Source organism: Carassius auratus, chromosome 41 (assembly GCF_003368295.1).
Source record: "Carassius auratus strain Wakin chromosome 41, ASM336829v1, whole genome shotgun sequence".
Taxonomy (NCBI): Eukaryota; Metazoa; Chordata; class Actinopteri; order Cypriniformes; family Cyprinidae; genus Carassius; species Carassius auratus.
In genome coordinates, this window is record NC_039283.1 from 12,393,291 (window position 1) to 12,412,199 (window position 18,909).

Sequence of the window (18,909 nt, forward strand, 5' to 3'; positions counted from 1 at the left end):
GTTTTTGTTCTTTGGTTGCAGAGCTAATTCACTCAAGATGTGAGAGAGAAACCTGCTATCTAATGCAGATCTAATTACTAACTTTACAAGAAAACACATTTATTCCATAATACAATATTTTATTGGGATACTGTTGAGTCATTTAAATGAAATAGCTGTAAACTGTACATAGGCACTTCAGATGCCCTAATAACTGCAGAATAACAGTTCAATAAAAATATTGATGGCTAAGACATAGAACAGGAGACAACTAAAGATAATCTGTGTAGTTCATTTACATTTCATGTGTAAAACTATTTTTATCAGTTGGTATATGCTGTTATTGATTATTATTATTATTATTATTATTATTATTATTATTATTATTATTATTATTTTAAATCATTATTCAGAGTGATATCATTTGTGTGTCTTATTGTGTGTTTATTGATCTTTATGTCTGTAACTGTATTAATGTTTGTGAAAAGTGAACAGGTTCTCATTAACTCCTTATGAATCAGCTCCTCTTTCCCTGCTTGTGTGTGTTGATCTGAATGAAAGCTTCGTTCTGATTGGCTGTCTGAACAGTGGCAGGGCTGATAAACCCCCAGGCTTCCCTGCTGTTCAGCATCACTCTGCTTTGCTGTGTGTGTGTATGCGTGTGTATTAATGTGTGTTTGAAACAAACAGAAAGCGTGTAAGGACCAACGAGAAGGAGGACTCTTCTTTTTTGCTTAACACTGTAAGTACAATGAAAGGTATTAGAGAGAAAAAAAAGAGATATTTTAAGCATAAGACTTGTTGAGCGGTTAGAACACAGTTCAGGTACAAGATCCAAATACAGGATTATTATGGGATTTTGTCAGGTGGATGACATGTATAACTGCTGAGGTGGGTTGTCTTCATTTTGTTTCACATTCTAGTATACTGAGTAAAAAAAAAAAAAAAAAATCACCATGTAATTTAAAATGTGATAAGCAAAATGCCAACAGACTTGAGCTTTTCACTCTAATTTTACAGCACCTGCTTCAGAACAGCATGCCAACTTTAATTCTGTTTACATTTTACATATTTTGTCCTCAAAATTATTTTAGAAAAGTTAGGACAATAATTGATTAATTAAATGCTTATTTGCATTTGCTTGATTGTGTTGAAGAGTATTCTATATTAAAATACTTTATTATTATTGTTATTTATTTATTTATAATTTTTTCAGGTATAGTGTTAAGCTTTTTATGATATATTTGAGCTTTGTCCTCAAATATATTATACTTTACATATGTTTGCTTGTTTGTGTGCATGTGTAAAAATTTACAACTTTAATAGTACTTACTGGTACGTAATCAACAAGATCAGCCACCTTCTGGATGAGTCATCACACATAACACACACACACACACACACTGACACCTCTCAATCCATTTGTATTATGTGGATTAGTGTGAAGAGATAACAGGCATACAAATAATTAGTAGTAGGCACTGTTACCAACCCTACTGACAGAGCTCTTTTAGATTTGATTAGTATAGTGTCTTTATATTACATTTGCAAGTGTTCTGTTTGAGGACAATCAGTGTAATGGATTATTAAAATGAGTGTGAAATCGTATACTGTTAACACTATCTGTTGGAAAAGTTAACATCAGTGATAAATGATCATTGATCATTTTTTATAATATGTATTTGTCAACCTGTGATGTTCTTATCAGCTGAATGTTGCTACTCATGTGAGATTACATGGATGGAGACTGATTACGTTTTAACATACAGTTTTTGGACCCATTTTTAGATTCACACAAATTGAATGAATTCGTCCACTTTTTCTGAGGTGCATTTGTTATTTAAAAATATGCTGCAGGGTTATTATCATTAAATAAAGCTATTGAAACTGTTTTTGTTAACTGAATTAAAGCTGAATAAAATAAGATAAAACAATTAAATACATTTCAAATATAAAAAGCGTGATGGAAATATTTTACGTAATGGCCTCAGAAGCAGTCCGACGAGTTTGTTCAACAGAATGTTCAGAAAAGTGCAGACTAAGAATACTTAGATCAAAGACTGTGTCCCTATTAATTAAATAATCTATACTTACTCAAAAAGCTCTTAAAACAGTAGAATTAACAGTCATATGACAAAACCAATGATCAGATCAGTATAACGAATTACAGCAAAGAAGACTTGAGTGACATTGGATTTTAAGCAACTACAAGGTATAAATGTTCATGCATCCTTCTGTTCAAAGAGTCTCTCTTGGTTGGAAACTTTAATTCCTGCAAAGAGCAACTTTGGAGGAGTGTCTGGTATATGCTGTGCAGCTGAGGAATAGAAGAACTAAAGATTATATGCTCGAAATACAACCGCATAGTGTTGGAAGACTATAGAGCCATCCTCGGGCTGAGGTAAAAGCATAGAGCTGAGAAGGGCAGTGAGAGTGTATGATGCTAAAGATCAGTGTGCTCATGTGTGATTGAGGTAGTGATAGTAACTTCTTGACTGGACACTGTCACCATACTAAAAGTACTCAAGGAATTCAGGGAATTAGCTCGAGATACTGTAGTTCTTTGGATTGAATTGTAAGTATTCGGGGAATTATGGGAATTAGCCTTTAGTTACTATATAACCAACTGTAATTGTTTGAGTGAAGTAGGATTAGCATTGAAAATTTACACGACAAAAGCTAATTCAAAATATCAATAAAGCTTCAACAGTATTTAAAATAATAATAAAATTATACTTATGCTGTGATATTATTTATAATGCTGTGGGAATTCTTACAATTAAACAGAAGGGACTAAAATAATCCTGAAACTAATGTATAGTTCAGTATTTGCTATAATTGCACCTCGTTTCTTGAACATGTGACCTCTGGCTGTGGTTTTCCTGTTAAGATACTGAGAGTCATGTTAACCATGCAAACAATATATTAGTCTCAATAACACTAATATAATTACATCTCTCCTCATCGAATGGAACCCACGTCAGTTTGTCTTTCATTCTGCACACTCCTTTTCAGTCAAAAACATGGATGCTGCAGAGTTCCGGAGACGTGGAAAGGAGATGGTGGACTATGTGGCTGATTATTTAGAGAACATTGAGAAGAGGCAGGTTTACCCTGATGTGGAACCTGGATATCTCAGGTCGTTGATTCCTGAGGAGGCCCCGGAGGAGGCGGAGAGCTATGAGGATGTGATCAAAGACATAGAGAGGGTGATCATGCCAGGGGTGAGTCAGTGCTGACCAGCTATGACACATTTCCTTTACTTTACAACCATTACGTACTATGATTCTTGTGTGATAAGATTTTTAATGTCTTGACTGGTAATATTTATTTATCGTTCATATTTTAATATAATGTTTCTCGTTCTTCTAGCTTTATGTCAGTTTATATATTTTATGTATGGTACATTTTTAAATCGTTGCCAATTAGCTAGTAATAATTAATATTAGAGCAGAAAAAAAAAAAAACAGTGCAACTTATTGTGCACCCCAATAGCAGAGGCAACTACAGTTTATTGACAACTGATAAATTGATGAAATATGAAATAATATTAAATATTCAATGTCTTTATTTAAAATGAATCTGTATTTTTACATACATACATACGCACATATATATATATATATATATATATATATATATATATATATATATATATATATATATATATATATATATATATATATATATACACACACACACACACACACACACACACACACAAAATGTATGAATAACTTACAAAAATAATAAATAATATTGACTTCATCATTCATATTTCAAAAATCAGCATTCATTATATACCTGTAGTATAGTTGAGTATGTTAGTATGACTTTGTGTTCACTAACACTTTTAGTTTATGGACCACTTCTTCTTATTAACTAGTTTTTATTAATAGCTTATATTAATGCCTTGTTCTGTATATTTTAGAACCCTTAATTGTACCCAATACCTAAAATTAACAGCTACCTTACAAACTACAGTATTGATAAGCAGCAAATTAGGAGTTTATTGAGATTAGTTAATAGTAAGAATTGGTCCCAAAACTAAAGTGTGACCTTCACAGGTCTATCCAACAACTATAGAAAAAAAAAAAAAAAAATGGTTATTGAAATGTTAGCTTGAAAAAAAAAAACAAAAAAAAACAAGCCACTCACACACACACACAGACACACAGATACGCACACACACAGACACACACACACACTCTCTCTCTCTCTCTCTCTCTCTCTCTCTCACACACACACACACACACACACACACATGTCTGGTCAGCTATCCTTGTGGGGACTCTCCATAGGTGTAATGGTTTTTATACTGTACAGACCGTATTTTCTATCGCCCTACACCAACCCTACCCCTAAACCTAACCCTCACAGGAAACTTTCTGCATTTTTAGATTTTCAAGACACTTCATTCTGTGTCATTTATTAGCTTGTTTACCCGTGGGGACCTCAATTTAGGTCCCCACCGTGACACGAGTCCCCATGAGTCTGTGTGTATTCAGGTTTAAGTCCCCACCAGAATAGAAAAACAAGTAGACAGATTACACACACACACACACACACACACACACACACACACCAAAATAAATAAATACAAAGTTGAGTATTTGAATCCGTCTTTTAAATATTTTTTCTCTGATGCTTAGAATGTATTGTATCAATCTAGAAAAAAGAAAAGAAAAAAAAACCCACATTATTAATAATTCATCTTACAGTAAGTTTTGTACATTGCACTTGATGTTATGTCCATCATTTAAACTTCACTAAGTATTAAACAGATAAGATGTTGTGGTTTTATACCATATCAAGGATGACAGCAATGCAGATATTCATAAATCTTCATGATTTATCTTTTTCAGGTAAATATGTTTAATTTGTCTTGCCGGTGACTACATCAAGAGGACGTCAAGGTTTTCCCTCATTTCACAAGCTCATAGTCCACCTTTTGAGGGGCATGAATCTGATGGTTAGGAAATGAATCATTAAACTCTGACCAGGGGTCAGAGAAAAGCCTCCCCCACCCATTCATTTCATAGCTCAGAGGAAAAACCAAACACTTTAATTCAGTTGTTGGTGTTAAACCTTCCCACTGTGTCCAATTGGAACAATTTTCCCTTTCAGAAGTTTTGTTTTAATAGTTGTTTAAAAGTATGTGCTTGAGCTAATAAATGACTCACAATAGGAAAATCCTGCAAGATAGTTTATTGACTCACAGTGCCCCAAGCTTTCTCCTCCGCTAAACACATGGAATAATTCAATCTAGCCTTCATAATTTCATCTAACCTTTTCTGAGCGAAAAACCTTGATGTCACTATTACTGAAGTCATAATCCTTTTTCAAAAGAGCACAACAACAGAACAAGCTCACTAAATCTGAAAGATCAGTCTCAGGCTACTATTTAGCTTGAACGGTTTTATATACTGTATATATATATATATATATATATATATATATATATATATATATATATATATATATATATATATATATATATATATATATATATATCTATCTATATATATATATATATATATATATATATATATATATCTATCTATCTATATATATATATATATATATATATATATATATATATATATATATATATATATATATATTGGAAGTGTTATCATGAACACTAAATAATTGTAAAGGGAATGTTTCTACATGTTTCCTGAACTGTTTCAGGTGACACACTGGCACAGCCCGTACTTCTATGCATACTTTCCTACTGCCAACTCTTTTCCTGCAATGCTGGCAGATATGTTGAGTGGGGCCATTGGCTGCATTGGATTCTCTTGGGTATGTTTTCTGTCTCTCTCTCTCCGTACATCCAAATATCAATCCAGTTATCTGTTTGTCCCTCCATTGAACCATCTATTTATCTATCCATCCATCAGTTTAACCACCTGCAGGTCTGTCTGTCTGTCCATCCATCCATTTTTAGCAACCTCATCCATCCATCCACATATTCAGTTAGCTATATGTCTGTCACTCCACTGAACCATCTATCCATCAGTTTAGCAACCCTGCCAGTCTGTTTGTCTGTCTCTCTGCCCATCCATCCATTCTTTCTATTATGGCATCTAAAGCTATCAACTTGTAGGCTGATGCAGGTTTTTATTTATTTGTTAACTGATTTTATTAACTTTTTGTAGGCAGCAAGTCCTTCCTGTACAGAGTTGGAAACAGTGATGATGGACTGGTTGGGAAAGATGCTGAAGCTTCCAGCAGATTTTCTTGCTGGTACAGAGGGCAAAGGAGGAGGGGTCATCCAGGTGAGATACTTAAGAAAAAAGTTAATCTGCAAGTACTGAAAGTTTATAAAAAGATCTATATGGTATCACTTATATACAGGTACCTGTTTTTTTAACCAAGGGTCTATAAAGGGGGTCCATGTACTGCTGCTGGTCTTTGGTGAATATAATATATTAAATATATAGCATTTTTTTTTTTTTAATTCTAAATCTAAATCTAAATATTGAATGGACATTACCTTTAAGCTTCTGTTGTTACACAAAGGTTGTCCACAACATGTGTAAAATGTTGAAAATAATGATTTTAAAATAATTGCATATCCAAATTCCCATCAGGATCGTGCCTGCTGTCAAAATGTTGACATTTTAAATCACTTTAATACCACCCGTTGCAATCTTAATCCATGTTTACGGGCAATTTCTTTTGACCAATAACAAATATCAAAAACATGTACCTCACAACAATTTGTTTGTCATTGATTTCTTCTCCAGGCCCTGCAAATTGTTATGTCCTATAGAAATTGCCTTTAAAGACATCAGCTACACATGAGAGGAGACAGTCAGGAAATCATGTGTTGAGAGTGGTCTGCGATCATTTTACCACTATGGATGTAGCAGTTGAGCAGCTGTGACCATTTAAAGATAGATGCAGGAAGCTTAGCGTATGGAAAGCCCACTGATGACAGTCGGTTTGATGCTCTGTCATTAAGGCCGCTTTGGAGTGTGTGTGTCCTTCTACTGAATGGTTTTTGTCTCTGGGCTTTTCAGAGAGCTCACTATGGCAACAGCCGGTATTTTTTTTCTTTCTTCACTGATAGCATGCACTAATGAGGGAGTTTGTGGGTTTAGTAAGCAATGCCTCTCAGCAAAGGAGAGCAAAACAGAGAGGAGAGGACAACAGTTGGAAGTAGAAGAAAATTCATAAAGTAATAGCAAGCATGTAGTTTTCATGTTTTTGTCATGCTTTTATGGTTCATAGGGGAATGTGTAGTTCACACTCAAAGAGGAAGAATGAGACAAAACATCTCAATCTTATTCAGAGGACCAAACTGAGCAAAAATATGCAATGTGGTGAAGATACTAATATTTATATGGCCAAAAAAGATACAATTCTATAAAATCAATGAGATCTTGATTAGATTATAGCAGACTATTTACATAAAATGCATTAAAAGTATCAGCTGTCACACTAATCATATAATACAATGCAATTGAGACATACAAATCAAAGTTCTTCAAAAGCTTGATGTATCGTATTTGATGCATTTTAACATTTTTTTTTTAAGATTATCAATGTGTAATATAAAATAAGTAAAAAAAAAATGTCCACTTATCTTGAAATACTACTAACAATGTAAAAGCTATTCTTATGTTTACTTGATAAAAATCTATAAAGACTTCCCTGAAAAAAAGATTGTGATGTACCATGATCTGAATGAGGACATTTTTAGACTTAAAAATATTATAATGAAAGGCCTTTTACTTGGTAAATATCAATCAGATTATTACAGAAGGCATGTAGTAGATTGTTTACAACAGGGTTTTAGCAAAGTTTTGTTCACGTTGATAATTTAGAGGCCTTAGAAATTTGCATGTCAAATATGATACAGTAGGCTTGATAGGGTTAAATATGGTGAATATGGCATTTAATCAAAGAATTTGGAATTGAAAACACAAGTGTGGCTACAGTTTCCAGATTATGTCATAAAGTACACTGAATCATTAGTAATCAGGACGTGGGTGTGTGCTGTCAGGCTCACGAAGGGAAATCAAAGACAGCTTGTGCTTCACAATGAGCTGAGGTGATCTGTATTGGGGGGGTTCAAGTGGAAGTCTTCTCATTCACTCATTGAGAACATACAAAACAGAGCTGGAGAGCTGATGAAAATTAATCACTACTGCATTTAAAATCAGCAGCATCAGGGCATATTGATCAAGGTTGTTTTGCTCAATGTGATATTTAAGATGAGGTAAATTATGTCTCAAGTAGTATTGAACATGTCTACCAATTGTGAGACCTGCTCAATATAAGCTGCTTTTGAATTTTCATAAACAGCAGCATTTGATGAAAGTTCAAAGTATCAAGTGTAAATACATATAACCTGTTTTGGTTTGTACAGGGCACTGCCAGTGAAGCGTCTCTCATAGCTCTTCTTGCTGCTCGTTCCAAAATCATCAAACTGATTCAGGCTGACCATCCTGAACGATCTGAGACAGACATTATTTCCAAACTAGTAGCCTACTCATCTGATCAGGTAAGACAACAAGTCCAGATGAAAGACTGCTGCAGAGGTATATTTAGTCTAGAATAATGGTCTGCGTGGTAATATATGCACCTTTTAGAAGGCACTATGACAGTGGCATCATGTCCATCTGTAAGTAGGGATGAGTATCTGTTAGTGGGGACGATTAGCCAGAATTCTCATTGAATGGAAATATCAAACTATATGAAAGAGCAGTGCAGTGGGTCTCTGATTTATCAGTATAACAGTGAAGTGCCACTTGTTTATGAATGTGCTTACAGCATATGTGTGTCTAATAGTATGTTTTTGATACAAGATCATTTATTCAGAAATAATATGGCAGTGTTTTGTTGATATTTCAGGCACACTCATCGGTGGAGAGGGCAGGCTTGATAGCTGGAGTAAGGATGAAGAAAATTCCCACCGACAATAAGTTTTCTGTGCGAGGAGATGCACTGCAGAATGTTCTAGAAGAGGACAGAGCCACAGGACTCATACCATTTTTTGTATGTACACTAATAACTACAAACTTATTTTAAAACTAGTTTAAACTTTTTAAACTATTGTCTTAAGGTTAACACTTTAGTTTAGAGACCAGTTCTCACTATTAAGTAGTTGCCTATCAGCATGCATAGTCCTTATTACCATATTAACCCAAACTAAATGGTGACCAACTTAAGCATTGTTCTAAGAATGACAACTTTGTTTTGTCCAGTTGAAATGTATAATGTAGCCAATTAACTCATCAAACCAACTACAGATTTTTTAATTATAATTTTTTTAATTAGAAACACAATATATATGGGAATTCTGATGGTCAGGCATGGGATTTTATATAGTTTCAAGTACAGTAATTCATGGTTAGTATTTATTTATTTTATTTTGTTGTTGTTGTTGTTGTTTTAACTCTGACATCATGCTATGAAATGTAGCAGAATTTGCTATCAAATATTAATGACAAACCCTTACCAGTAAACTCGCAGCTACTATCTATAACAAGTGCAAAATTACAGAATCAGTCAACATCATATAAGAAAGATAGCAACCACTCAGACTGTTAGAGAGCATGAAATGAGAACATACTGGACATTTGTCTTTGCTCTTTCTCTGAACCTATCCCCTCTGCGGTCTGCATGATGGTTAATGCTGTTTGGAGAGCCTGTTTTCTGAATCACATTAGTCAAATTAGCTCCAGGCTCAGCCATCAGACCTGTGTCAGAAGAATCACAGGGTAATGGCCAACCAAGCAGGAATAAATCTTTTTGTGATCAGAATGAATAGCTCAAATTAATTTTTCATTGAACATTCTAGGTCCGGATAAAAAACTGTTTAGACTGATGCATTTGTATAAGTAGTACATTAAATAATTAAATCAGCACATATCAATCCATCTATTTGATTTTCTGGATGTTTCTCTTAGTTCTGTGCAACATTGGGAACAACTCCATCCTGTGCATTCGACTGCGTCACTGAGCTCGGCCCTATATGTAAGATTGATTATGTTTTATTGTTATTTTCCTCTGCAGCTTATTTGTGGTTGCTGTCAAATCAATATTTGTTGAATGTTTTTTATAAAAACATCGTCATTGTTTCAGGTAATGCAGAGGAAATCTGGATGCACATTGATGCTGCATATGCTGGGAGTGCATTTATCTGTCCAGAGTTCAGACCCCTGCTGAATGGTGTAGAGGTGAGATAACATTCAAATCACAAAGTGAGTTCTTAAGCACACTTCAAACAGGGTGCTCCTGAAGCCCTGTGAGGTGCGAATGTTAACAGAAGAGTGATATGTGCCAGGCTCAAACTATTGATGTGTGTGCGATTTAAAGTATTTAAATGTCACAAATGATACAAGCTGGCATGAGCGATGTCTTGTGAAATGGGCGGGATATTAGAGATCCCTGATTGTCCTTTGAGTTGTCGTGGAGCCCAGCTGGGAGTCACAATGATAAGGGTAAAGTAATTTCCTGAGGCATATGAAGACCTTTAGATAATTCCTTTTTTCCCTCGCTAGAGAAATATCACTGTTTATTAGCAGCACTAGTTCAAACAATAGTGAATACTGCTCCCTTGCACAGACAATGTATTTTTATTTTTATTTTTTATTATTATTGACCTGAATGACAGCCGACTGCTGTTTGTTGGTTGCCAGGAAGTGAAAGACAGGCAAGGACTCAGCATGGCAACAATCAAACCATCATGGCAGTGTCTGCCTTCTTGCGTCAGATAGAAAGGATATTGGAAGAGGAGTGAGCAAAAAAAAATATTAGACTCTGAGATAGTCTCTATTTTAAATCAGTTGATTGTGAGTTTGATGCATAATATGCTATAGCATATTGGAGTCGAAAGTAGTTCATATTAGACCATGCTTACAGGTAGCTGACAGATGACTCATCTTTATTTTTAGCAAGGCAAATTTATTTTCATACTCCAAAATCACATCATCTTTATTTCAGCACTGATTTCTGAGTTGAGTATGAATGAGTATGTAAATGAATGAATGAGTATGTAAATATTGTGTTTTATAAATTAATAATGTCAGTTTATAATTATTGTTAATTAGTTAATAGTAAATACAAATTTTATTATAAATATTGACAAATCTAGCAATCACTTGATGAATAAATAAATGAATAATTGAGATACATGACTTTAGCCTTATTGGCACCTCTGTTGTTAGTGTTGCATATTCTGGCCTATTAATTATGATGGAAATTATCTTAAAATCCCAAACAATTTGAATTGCATATAGATATCATGGTCACAATAAAGAAAAATACAAACTAAATATTTATAAAACTCACCACTTTCTCTGATGGTAATGGGATGGAAATGTTACTAATTTAACCAATAGCAGGTACATTTTCTGGCGTATTTTGTCCCCTTTCTTAAGAGTAAGTGTGAGACACATCACTTCACAGCAAATCACATCAAATTTGCTTCTCTTTAAGTTTGCAGACTCTTTCAATTTCAATCCTCATAAATGGCTCCTGGTCAACTTTGACTGCTCAGCAATGTGGTAAGTGTTTAGTGGCTCTATCAATAAAAAGCATATTTAATTTATACTCTAACCTGATCTACTGTATCGCAACATGCTATTAGTTGGCTTTATCCGTCAACAGAGGAAACGGTTGCAGCTGCCCTTTATGTCAGCCCAAGGCAAACAAAAATTTGCAAGGTTATATAGAGAGAGAAAATACAAGACAAGCGTGTATGCAAATCTAAACTGATACACATTAATGTTGTCTTTTTTTTTTTTTTAAGAAATTAATGTTTATTCAGCTGAGATGCATCAAATAGATCAAAAGTGTAGCTATTAATATTTACAAATCATTTGTATTTTAAATAAACACTTGAAGACTGAAGTAATGGCAAAAGCTGATTGTTTTTTCTGTAAATATATAAAAATTGTTTTGCAATATAACAAAACCTTGCCAACCTCAACTTTTCAATGCTAGTGTATACAGTGACCACAAAGATATTTCAATACTTCAGCCACATTTTTAAAATGTACTTTATATGTGAATATATGCCAATTCATCACATTAGAAAGAAAAATAATTAAACTGAGTGGTGCCCTCAAATCGTGAAACCCTGCCTTGACCCTGCCTTGACTGAATGGCAATAAAGTGAACCTTAAACCTGAAAACAATGGAAATCCTTTTCTTAGAACTATAGCTGCTCTTTTCTTAATCAGTGACCATAAGTGTATTGTAAATACATAAAATGCTACATGTACAATATAAATGGGTTAACTTGTGGAGAAAAAAAAATTGATTGCATCTCAATGTATAATATCCTTTTAGTAAATTCTTTAATAGAACTTCACTGTCCTGATTCAACTCAGTTCAAGAAATAATAGTCTTTTATTACCTTACATCACTTCCGCATATTATTTTAGTATTACAGCAAATTACAATCAACACAGACATACAAAAACTTGAAACACTGTGAATAAGAGTTTGTTTTTCATTGTCTCTTATTGATTGGTATGTTGTGCTAACTTCATTTAAAAATTCTGATAAAGCATTTGCATACATTTAGTGAGTTGATATATTAGTCAGGAAATAATACCAATAAATTAATGAACATTTGATAATGATATGTGCTGTATGCACTATGATGTTGTTTGACTGTTGTCTCCTACACTGTGATGAAGGAGAATGTTTCTGTGCAGGGTAAAGAAAAGATCAGACATCATTGGAGCATTTAAAATTGAGCCGCTTTACCTGAAGCATGATCACCAAGAGTCAGGTAACCACTCAGCACTTTGCTCTGCATTTGCTTTATTATTAATTGATTACACAATCTTACAGATTTCTGTTAGTTTAGCACTGGACACTGTCAGTCATTACTTCAAAGAATAAACAATGATAACACTAATAAAAGACTGAAGTGCATTAGCACAAGGTGTAAAGAGGATGACCATGATCCTCATTAATGAGACATGACATTTTGTGCTGACATCCATTTTACGTCACATCGAAGGCTCGATCAGATTATTCACCTTAGTGCACTGCTCTGTTCAGTAAGCTTCTGTTAGATGGTAAGCAACAGCTTTCTAACCCGCTAAACTGACCTCAAGTAGATTGCAGAGTATGTTTGCATGCACATGCTTTTGTATGTCTAATTTGGCAATGTTCTAAAATGGCAGCATTTCAGTCAGGATTTATACATTCACTAAAATCTTTTTTAGACCATGGGTACAAGTAATTGTAAAATGTGTAAAAACAGTCTATGATTATTTGTTTGCAGATGCCAGTTTTTTTAATATTTTGATATCTAATGTAGTAACAGGAATCTGACCTCCAATTTCTGTCGTTTCCTCAAACATGTCCACCAATGAGCTGCCTGTTGCTTGTTGGACATTTAAACATGGCTAAACAAAGACAGTTCCTCTGGTAATGTGTCTGTGGGCAGCATGCAGCTGTGCAGGCAATTGTAATTGTGCTGACAGCAAAACAAAAGAGCAGCCCTGTCTCTCCCAGTACACAACACACACACACGTGCATATATGCATACACACCTTAAAGCCATTTCCAACATGAGCTACTTCCTGATTAAATTACCAACAGGCTTGGCCAGGGGTAACAAGTTTATTTTTTAACATTTTATTGCTATAGGTACTTGTCTCATTGTTTTATTTACATCTGAGCTTGCTTTTTAGTGTGATACGACTAAATATTGAAATATATTTTTTCTGTATTCATAGGACTTGTCACTGATTATAGAGTAAGTACACTGCATGCAAAATATGTGTGTGTGTGTGTGCAGGTGTGTGTGTTTAAGATTATACTTGTTTAGCCAGCTGATGACCTCTGTTAACCTATATTAAGGTTATTATCTGAATGTAAAACTTGTAAATAAGCTCTGATAATATGTAATTACCTATGTAATTTATGGATAGTTTTAATGGAATATGTTGACATGTATTCTTGCAAAGTTTTTGCACAATATAAATTTTGGTCTTGAAGCACAACCAGACTGAGAATAATGTCTGTATATTCCGTGGTGTATGTGCATCAGTTTGAGTCTGTGATTAATGTGTGTTTGTGTGAGCACAGTTCATTTGTCATATCTCATCTCATCTCCCTTTAGCACTGGCAGATCCCATTGGGTCGTAGGTTCCGCTCTCTCAAGATGTGGTTTGTTTTCCGCATGTACGGACTCAAAGGTCTGCAAGCCTACATCCGCAAGGTAACTGACTTTAATCCATACTGTCAATCTAGTTAGCCTTGCCAGTCACATCTTATTTGGCTCCACAGTCTATTTGGAATGACGCAAATCAGTGCACTTTCATTGTTTAAGACATCTACATTATATGTTCTGTTCTGGACAAGTACTATTTACTATATTAGGACCTATTTTTAAACTCTTTGTATGTTCTTGTTAGTTTAAAATTAGAAAAATATAATAAAGATCTATAAAAAGAACACATTTTCCCCATATGTGCTTCTTATTTTTTCAGTGATTCTGAATGACTCAGGTTTAACGGTCAGCTCTCAACTGCTGAACAGTATAGCATAAGGAATAACTGTCTGAGAATGAGGTAACTGTGAGAACTAGTGCTGCATTTTCAAAAAGCTAAATTAGATATTCAGCCTAATCATAGCCTAATTCCTTGTTTCTTTCTTTTCTAAAATAATTGTTCTTGACTCAGAACAGCTGCTTTGATGAGATAACTCAACAACATTCTTTGACAGTTGTTGTGCCCAACTAGTTAAAAAGATTAGAGTCTGGTACATATTAAACAGTCGTGTGTATGTATTAACATTGATAATAGTCATTCCTCAGAATGCTGCATGTGAATTGTATATTAGTTTATTGCAAGATTTAAGTTTGTTTATTCACTGTAAGCATTCATAATCTTGTATCCTCTGTATAGACGGTTTCATCGGGCACACGTGCCTGGACCTAAGTTAACTTCCGGTCTGTGTTGTGTATAGCCAATCAGTCTGGTTGCAATGCCTTCTACAAACGCAGTTAAAGTCAAGGTGATGAGTAGACTGAAGTTGGGCTCAGGTGCTTGTGCTGCGGGATGTGTTTCCCATAAGTTTATTTATTTTAGGAGACTCGTCACAATTTTAAAACTGATTGATTTTCAAAAAAACGTTGAATAAACATGAGTAACGTTACGTACTGCACGTTTAATAATAATAATTCCTTACATTTATATGTTTAAATATCAAAACGAGGCACAGGTGTTTTTATATCGCTGTATTTCTGAAGGAAGACTTGCATGTTATATGCCTGATAAAGCAGCGTGTGAGCGTACCAGCTCTGCTTTGTTTACAGCTGTTACTGGGGAAACCTCTATTTCTCACGCTTTATGTCTATGCTTCAAAACATCTCCTGCTGGCAAAGGATGAATTTGCATTTTCATTAAGTCCGCCTGATCCACGCAGCAAACATATTTTGTTTGTTATCAAAATATATCTACTCTAGAGGGACTTCGCTCTTGTTATTGATTCTATTTGGAAGTCTACCGGAAGTTAAGTTAGGTCCACAAAAGCGTGCATGCGCAGTAACGTTTGTTTATGTTGTTGCCTTTGAAACCGTCTATACAAGAGTTCCTAATTTTGAATGACTCTGGTTTAACAGTCAGCTCTCAACTGCTGGACAGTATTGCAAAAGGAATAACTGTCTGAGAACGAGGAAATTGTGTGGTCAGAGTTGACTCTAGTAATAAGCATCGAAAAAATGATTACTGCTAAACTTAATCTATTTAGAACAATTTATTCTACATGATTAACCCATGATCATTCTCTGCTCTGGTTGCTTATTTTAATCTGAAGGCTGCCCTCTGCTGGTACCCATGAAGAAGTATTTCACCCAAAGATGAAAGTTCTGTTTTCTCTTGTTTAGTTTAATTATTATTATTATTATTTATTATTTTTTTTTAATTACCTTTGATCATTTTATGGCTGAGATTCAGCTCAAACTACTTTGTTTTGTTTCTGATCTGCTGGGTTACAGTTCTGGGGATATATTTCATATTTCACAAAAATATCCTTGTATCTATCCATCCATACATCCATCCACTAATTATTTATTTATTTACATGATGAATGATAATTTTGTCATACAATGTTGCTTTGTCAGTTTAACAAAGCTATGACTGAAATGCATTGTTCATTTTGTTTCAGCATGTAGGGCTGGCCAAAGAGTTTGAGTCTTTGGTGAGAGCTGATCAACGCTTCGAGATCTCAGCTGATGTTGTGTTGGGCCTTGTCTGCTTTAGACTCAAGGTCAGAGAAAAACTTTCTTGCTACAGAAACAAACCCATCTCTTCCTGTGGTTTTTAATAGATTGACTCTCGGAGGTGGTTAACTATGGAAAAATTGCAGTATGACTGATTTTAATTTCCAACTATGTGCAAAAAGAGCAGCAGAATTACACAAAATTGTGTTAATAGTTATTACAACAGCAAAGTGTGAATAAATAAATAAATAATAACCTGTAGCTATATATCTGCTACCACAAGACACAATACATTATTTTAAAGTTAGATATTTTGTTATGTTTTATGAATAGTTTTTCATCACACCTTATTTTGAGGTCCAATTCTTGCTATTAACAAACCGTTCACTACGACATTTGCCTCAGTAATCTACTAATTTGCTGCTTATTAATAGTTAGTAAGGAAGTTTAGGTATTGGGTACGATTAGGGATGTAGAATATGGCAATGCTGAATATGCATTTTATAAGTACTAACAAACAGCCAATATATTAATAATAGGCATGTAAATAAGCAACTTGCTAATAGTGAGAATTGGCCCACTAAACTAAATTCTTAACATAGGTTTTGTTTTTTTGTACTTTTTAAAAAAAATTATATTAGTACTTCAACATAAACAAAATGAAAATGTCAAAATGATGTTTATTTTATTTTATTTTAATTCAATTAATGTTTATTTTAGTTTAATTATCAACAATAACCTTTGTTGCTGGCTGATTTACTTAAACACAGTCCAAATTATTCAAACAAATGGACATGCTTGAGTCAAGTGTCTTTGTAAGCACATTTCAAATTATCGTAACTGAGCTGTGTGTTAAACCCCACAGGGCTCCAATGAATTAAATGAAACTCTATTGAAGAGGATCAACAATGCACGTAAGATCCATCTGGTACCGTGCCAACTGGTAGGCAAGTTTGTTCTGCGGTTTGCTGTGTGTGCTCGTACTACTGAGTCACGGCATATTAAGGAGGCCTGGTATCACATTAGCCACCTGGCATCAGAGCTACTTCAAGAACCGCCACACTGACCACTGTGGTGGACATCACGTGTTATGTCAAATGGGTGATCTGTACCACATCTGCTGTCCACACTGTCTTACTTTTACTCTACTGCTGCGATTCTTTCTACTATTTACTGTCACAATCTGTGTATGTGAGTGTATGCATGTTGTCACAAAGGAGTCCACCAAGAGTGCAGAGTGTCTGTGTCTTTGTGAGCTTGATCATACATGTCCTCTGCTGTGAGCAGTGTTTGTTTGTTTTTCTTCAAAAAAAGTACTGTTGTATACTTGTGCACTTGAAAATGTGTCTATATTGAAAATGAAATATGTTGAATGTTTTCTCTGAATAACTGTGCAAAGAAAGCAGAATTCTTTACCATAGCATTGTCCTTTATGTTTTTCACTATAGCTTTACTCACTAGTGATGCATTTTCAAAAAGCAAAATTAAATATTCAGCCTAATCATAGCCTAATTCCTCGTTTCTTTCTTTTTCTAAAAGGATTGTTCTTGACTCAGCACAGCTGCTTTGATGACATACCTCACCAACATTCTTTGACAGTTGTTGTGCCCAACTAGTTAAAAAGAGTAGAGTCTGGTACATATTAAACAGTAGTGTGTATGTATTAACATTGATAATAAAGAGCATTTCTCTCAGAATGCTGCATGTGAATTGTATAATAGTTTATTGCAAGATATCAGTTTGTTAATTCACTATAAGCGTTCATAATCTCGTACCTTCTGTGTACATGAGTTCCTAGACCAGGGGTCTCCAAACTTGGTCCTGAAGGGCAGGTGTACTGCAGAGTTTAGCTACAACTTGCCTTAAAGTGCACCTATAATGTCTTTTTGAATATTACCTTTCATGCAGTGTGCCATGTAGCTGTATATGAACATAAACTTTCTGCAAAGTTGTGAAGCCGACAATGCACAATAAATAAAGTTATTGTCTGTAAAAAAATAAATAAAATTAAAATAAAAAATAAAGATTAAAGTTATCAATGTTACTGATATTCAAAATGGCAAGCAAGCATTAGTATATCTGCCTTCATCTGGTATATCTTTGTTCCGGTTTCTCCTTTGGAATTAGGAATATACAGGTGCATCTCAAAAATTAGAATATCTTGGAAAAGTTCTTTATTTATTTTTTTTATTTAATAAAAAAAAAGCAAACTTTCCTAAAATCTAGATTCATTGCACATATTTCAAGAGGTTTTTATTTTTTTTATTTTTTTTTTATTTTAATTTTTTACTCGGATGGTCATGACTTGCAGCTTAGGGAAATAAAAAAAAATCAGTATCTCAAAGATAAAAAAATAAAAAAAAAAGATTTACAAAACAGAAATGTCCATGATCTCCAAAGCAGGTTTAATTATGAACTCAATACTTGGTTGGGGTTCTTTTCGGACTAATTAATGCTTCAATGCAGCGTGGCATGGAGGCGATCAGCCACTGCTGAGGCGTTACTGAAACACAGGTTGCTTTGATAGTGGCCTTCAGCTCCTCTGTAGTGCTTGTCAGATGTTACTTATATTCCTCTTCACAATACCATAGGTTTTCTGTGAGGTTCAGGTCAGGTGAGTTGGCTGGCCAATCATGAACAGTAATATCATGGTCTTCAGACCAGTTGGAAGTGGAAAATGAAATTAGCATCTCCATAAAGCTTGTCAGCAGATGGGGGCATTA

The 18,909-nt window shown here is 34.3% G+C and overlaps 1 protein-coding gene across 3 annotated transcripts; it reads left to right on the forward strand.

Moving 5' to 3' along the window:
* Positions 1 to 606: 606 nt before the first annotated feature.
* On the forward strand, positions 607 to 17,883 carry LOC113060096 (aromatic-L-amino-acid decarboxylase-like). Of its 3 annotated transcripts, none has more exons than XM_026228923.1 (14): positions 607 to 721; positions 2,995 to 3,203; positions 5,674 to 5,787; positions 6,144 to 6,263; positions 8,363 to 8,497; positions 8,848 to 8,991; positions 9,906 to 9,972; positions 10,081 to 10,175; positions 11,437 to 11,504; positions 12,663 to 12,739; positions 13,698 to 13,717; positions 14,084 to 14,182; positions 16,132 to 16,233; positions 17,052 to 17,883. In XM_026228923.1, exons 2-14 carry the CDS (start codon positions 3,003 to 3,005, stop codon positions 17,250 to 17,252), a joined length of 1,443 nt encoding a protein of 480 aa, XP_026084708.1. In that variant the 5' UTR covers positions 607 to 721; positions 2,995 to 3,002; the 3' UTR covers positions 17,253 to 17,883. The 3 variants fall into 3 exon arrangements, with proteins under 3 accessions (XP_026084708.1, XP_026084706.1, XP_026084707.1); XM_026228921.1 differs by lacking the exon at positions 607 to 721 and adding an exon at positions 2,214 to 2,554; XM_026228922.1 differs by lacking the exon at positions 607 to 721 and adding an exon at positions 2,221 to 2,380.
* Positions 17,884 to 18,909: the final 1,026 nt, after the last annotated feature.

What these genes read in the sequence shown, in the direction of transcription:
- LOC113060096 (XM_026228923.1), top strand. Translation starts at nt 3,003, where the DNA reads ATGGATGCTGCAGAGTTCCGGAGACGTGGAAAGGAGATGGTGGACTAT. An exon ending in GCTGCATTGGATTCTCTTGG is followed by an intron (nt 5,788 to 6,143) that starts GTATGTTTTCTG and finishes AACTTTTTGTAG; the next exon opens with GCAGCAAGTCCTTCCTGTAC. An exon ending in AAGGAGGAGGGGTCATCCAG is followed by an intron (nt 6,264 to 8,362) that starts GTGAGATACTTA and finishes TGGTTTGTACAG; the next exon opens with GGCACTGCCAGTGAAGCGTC.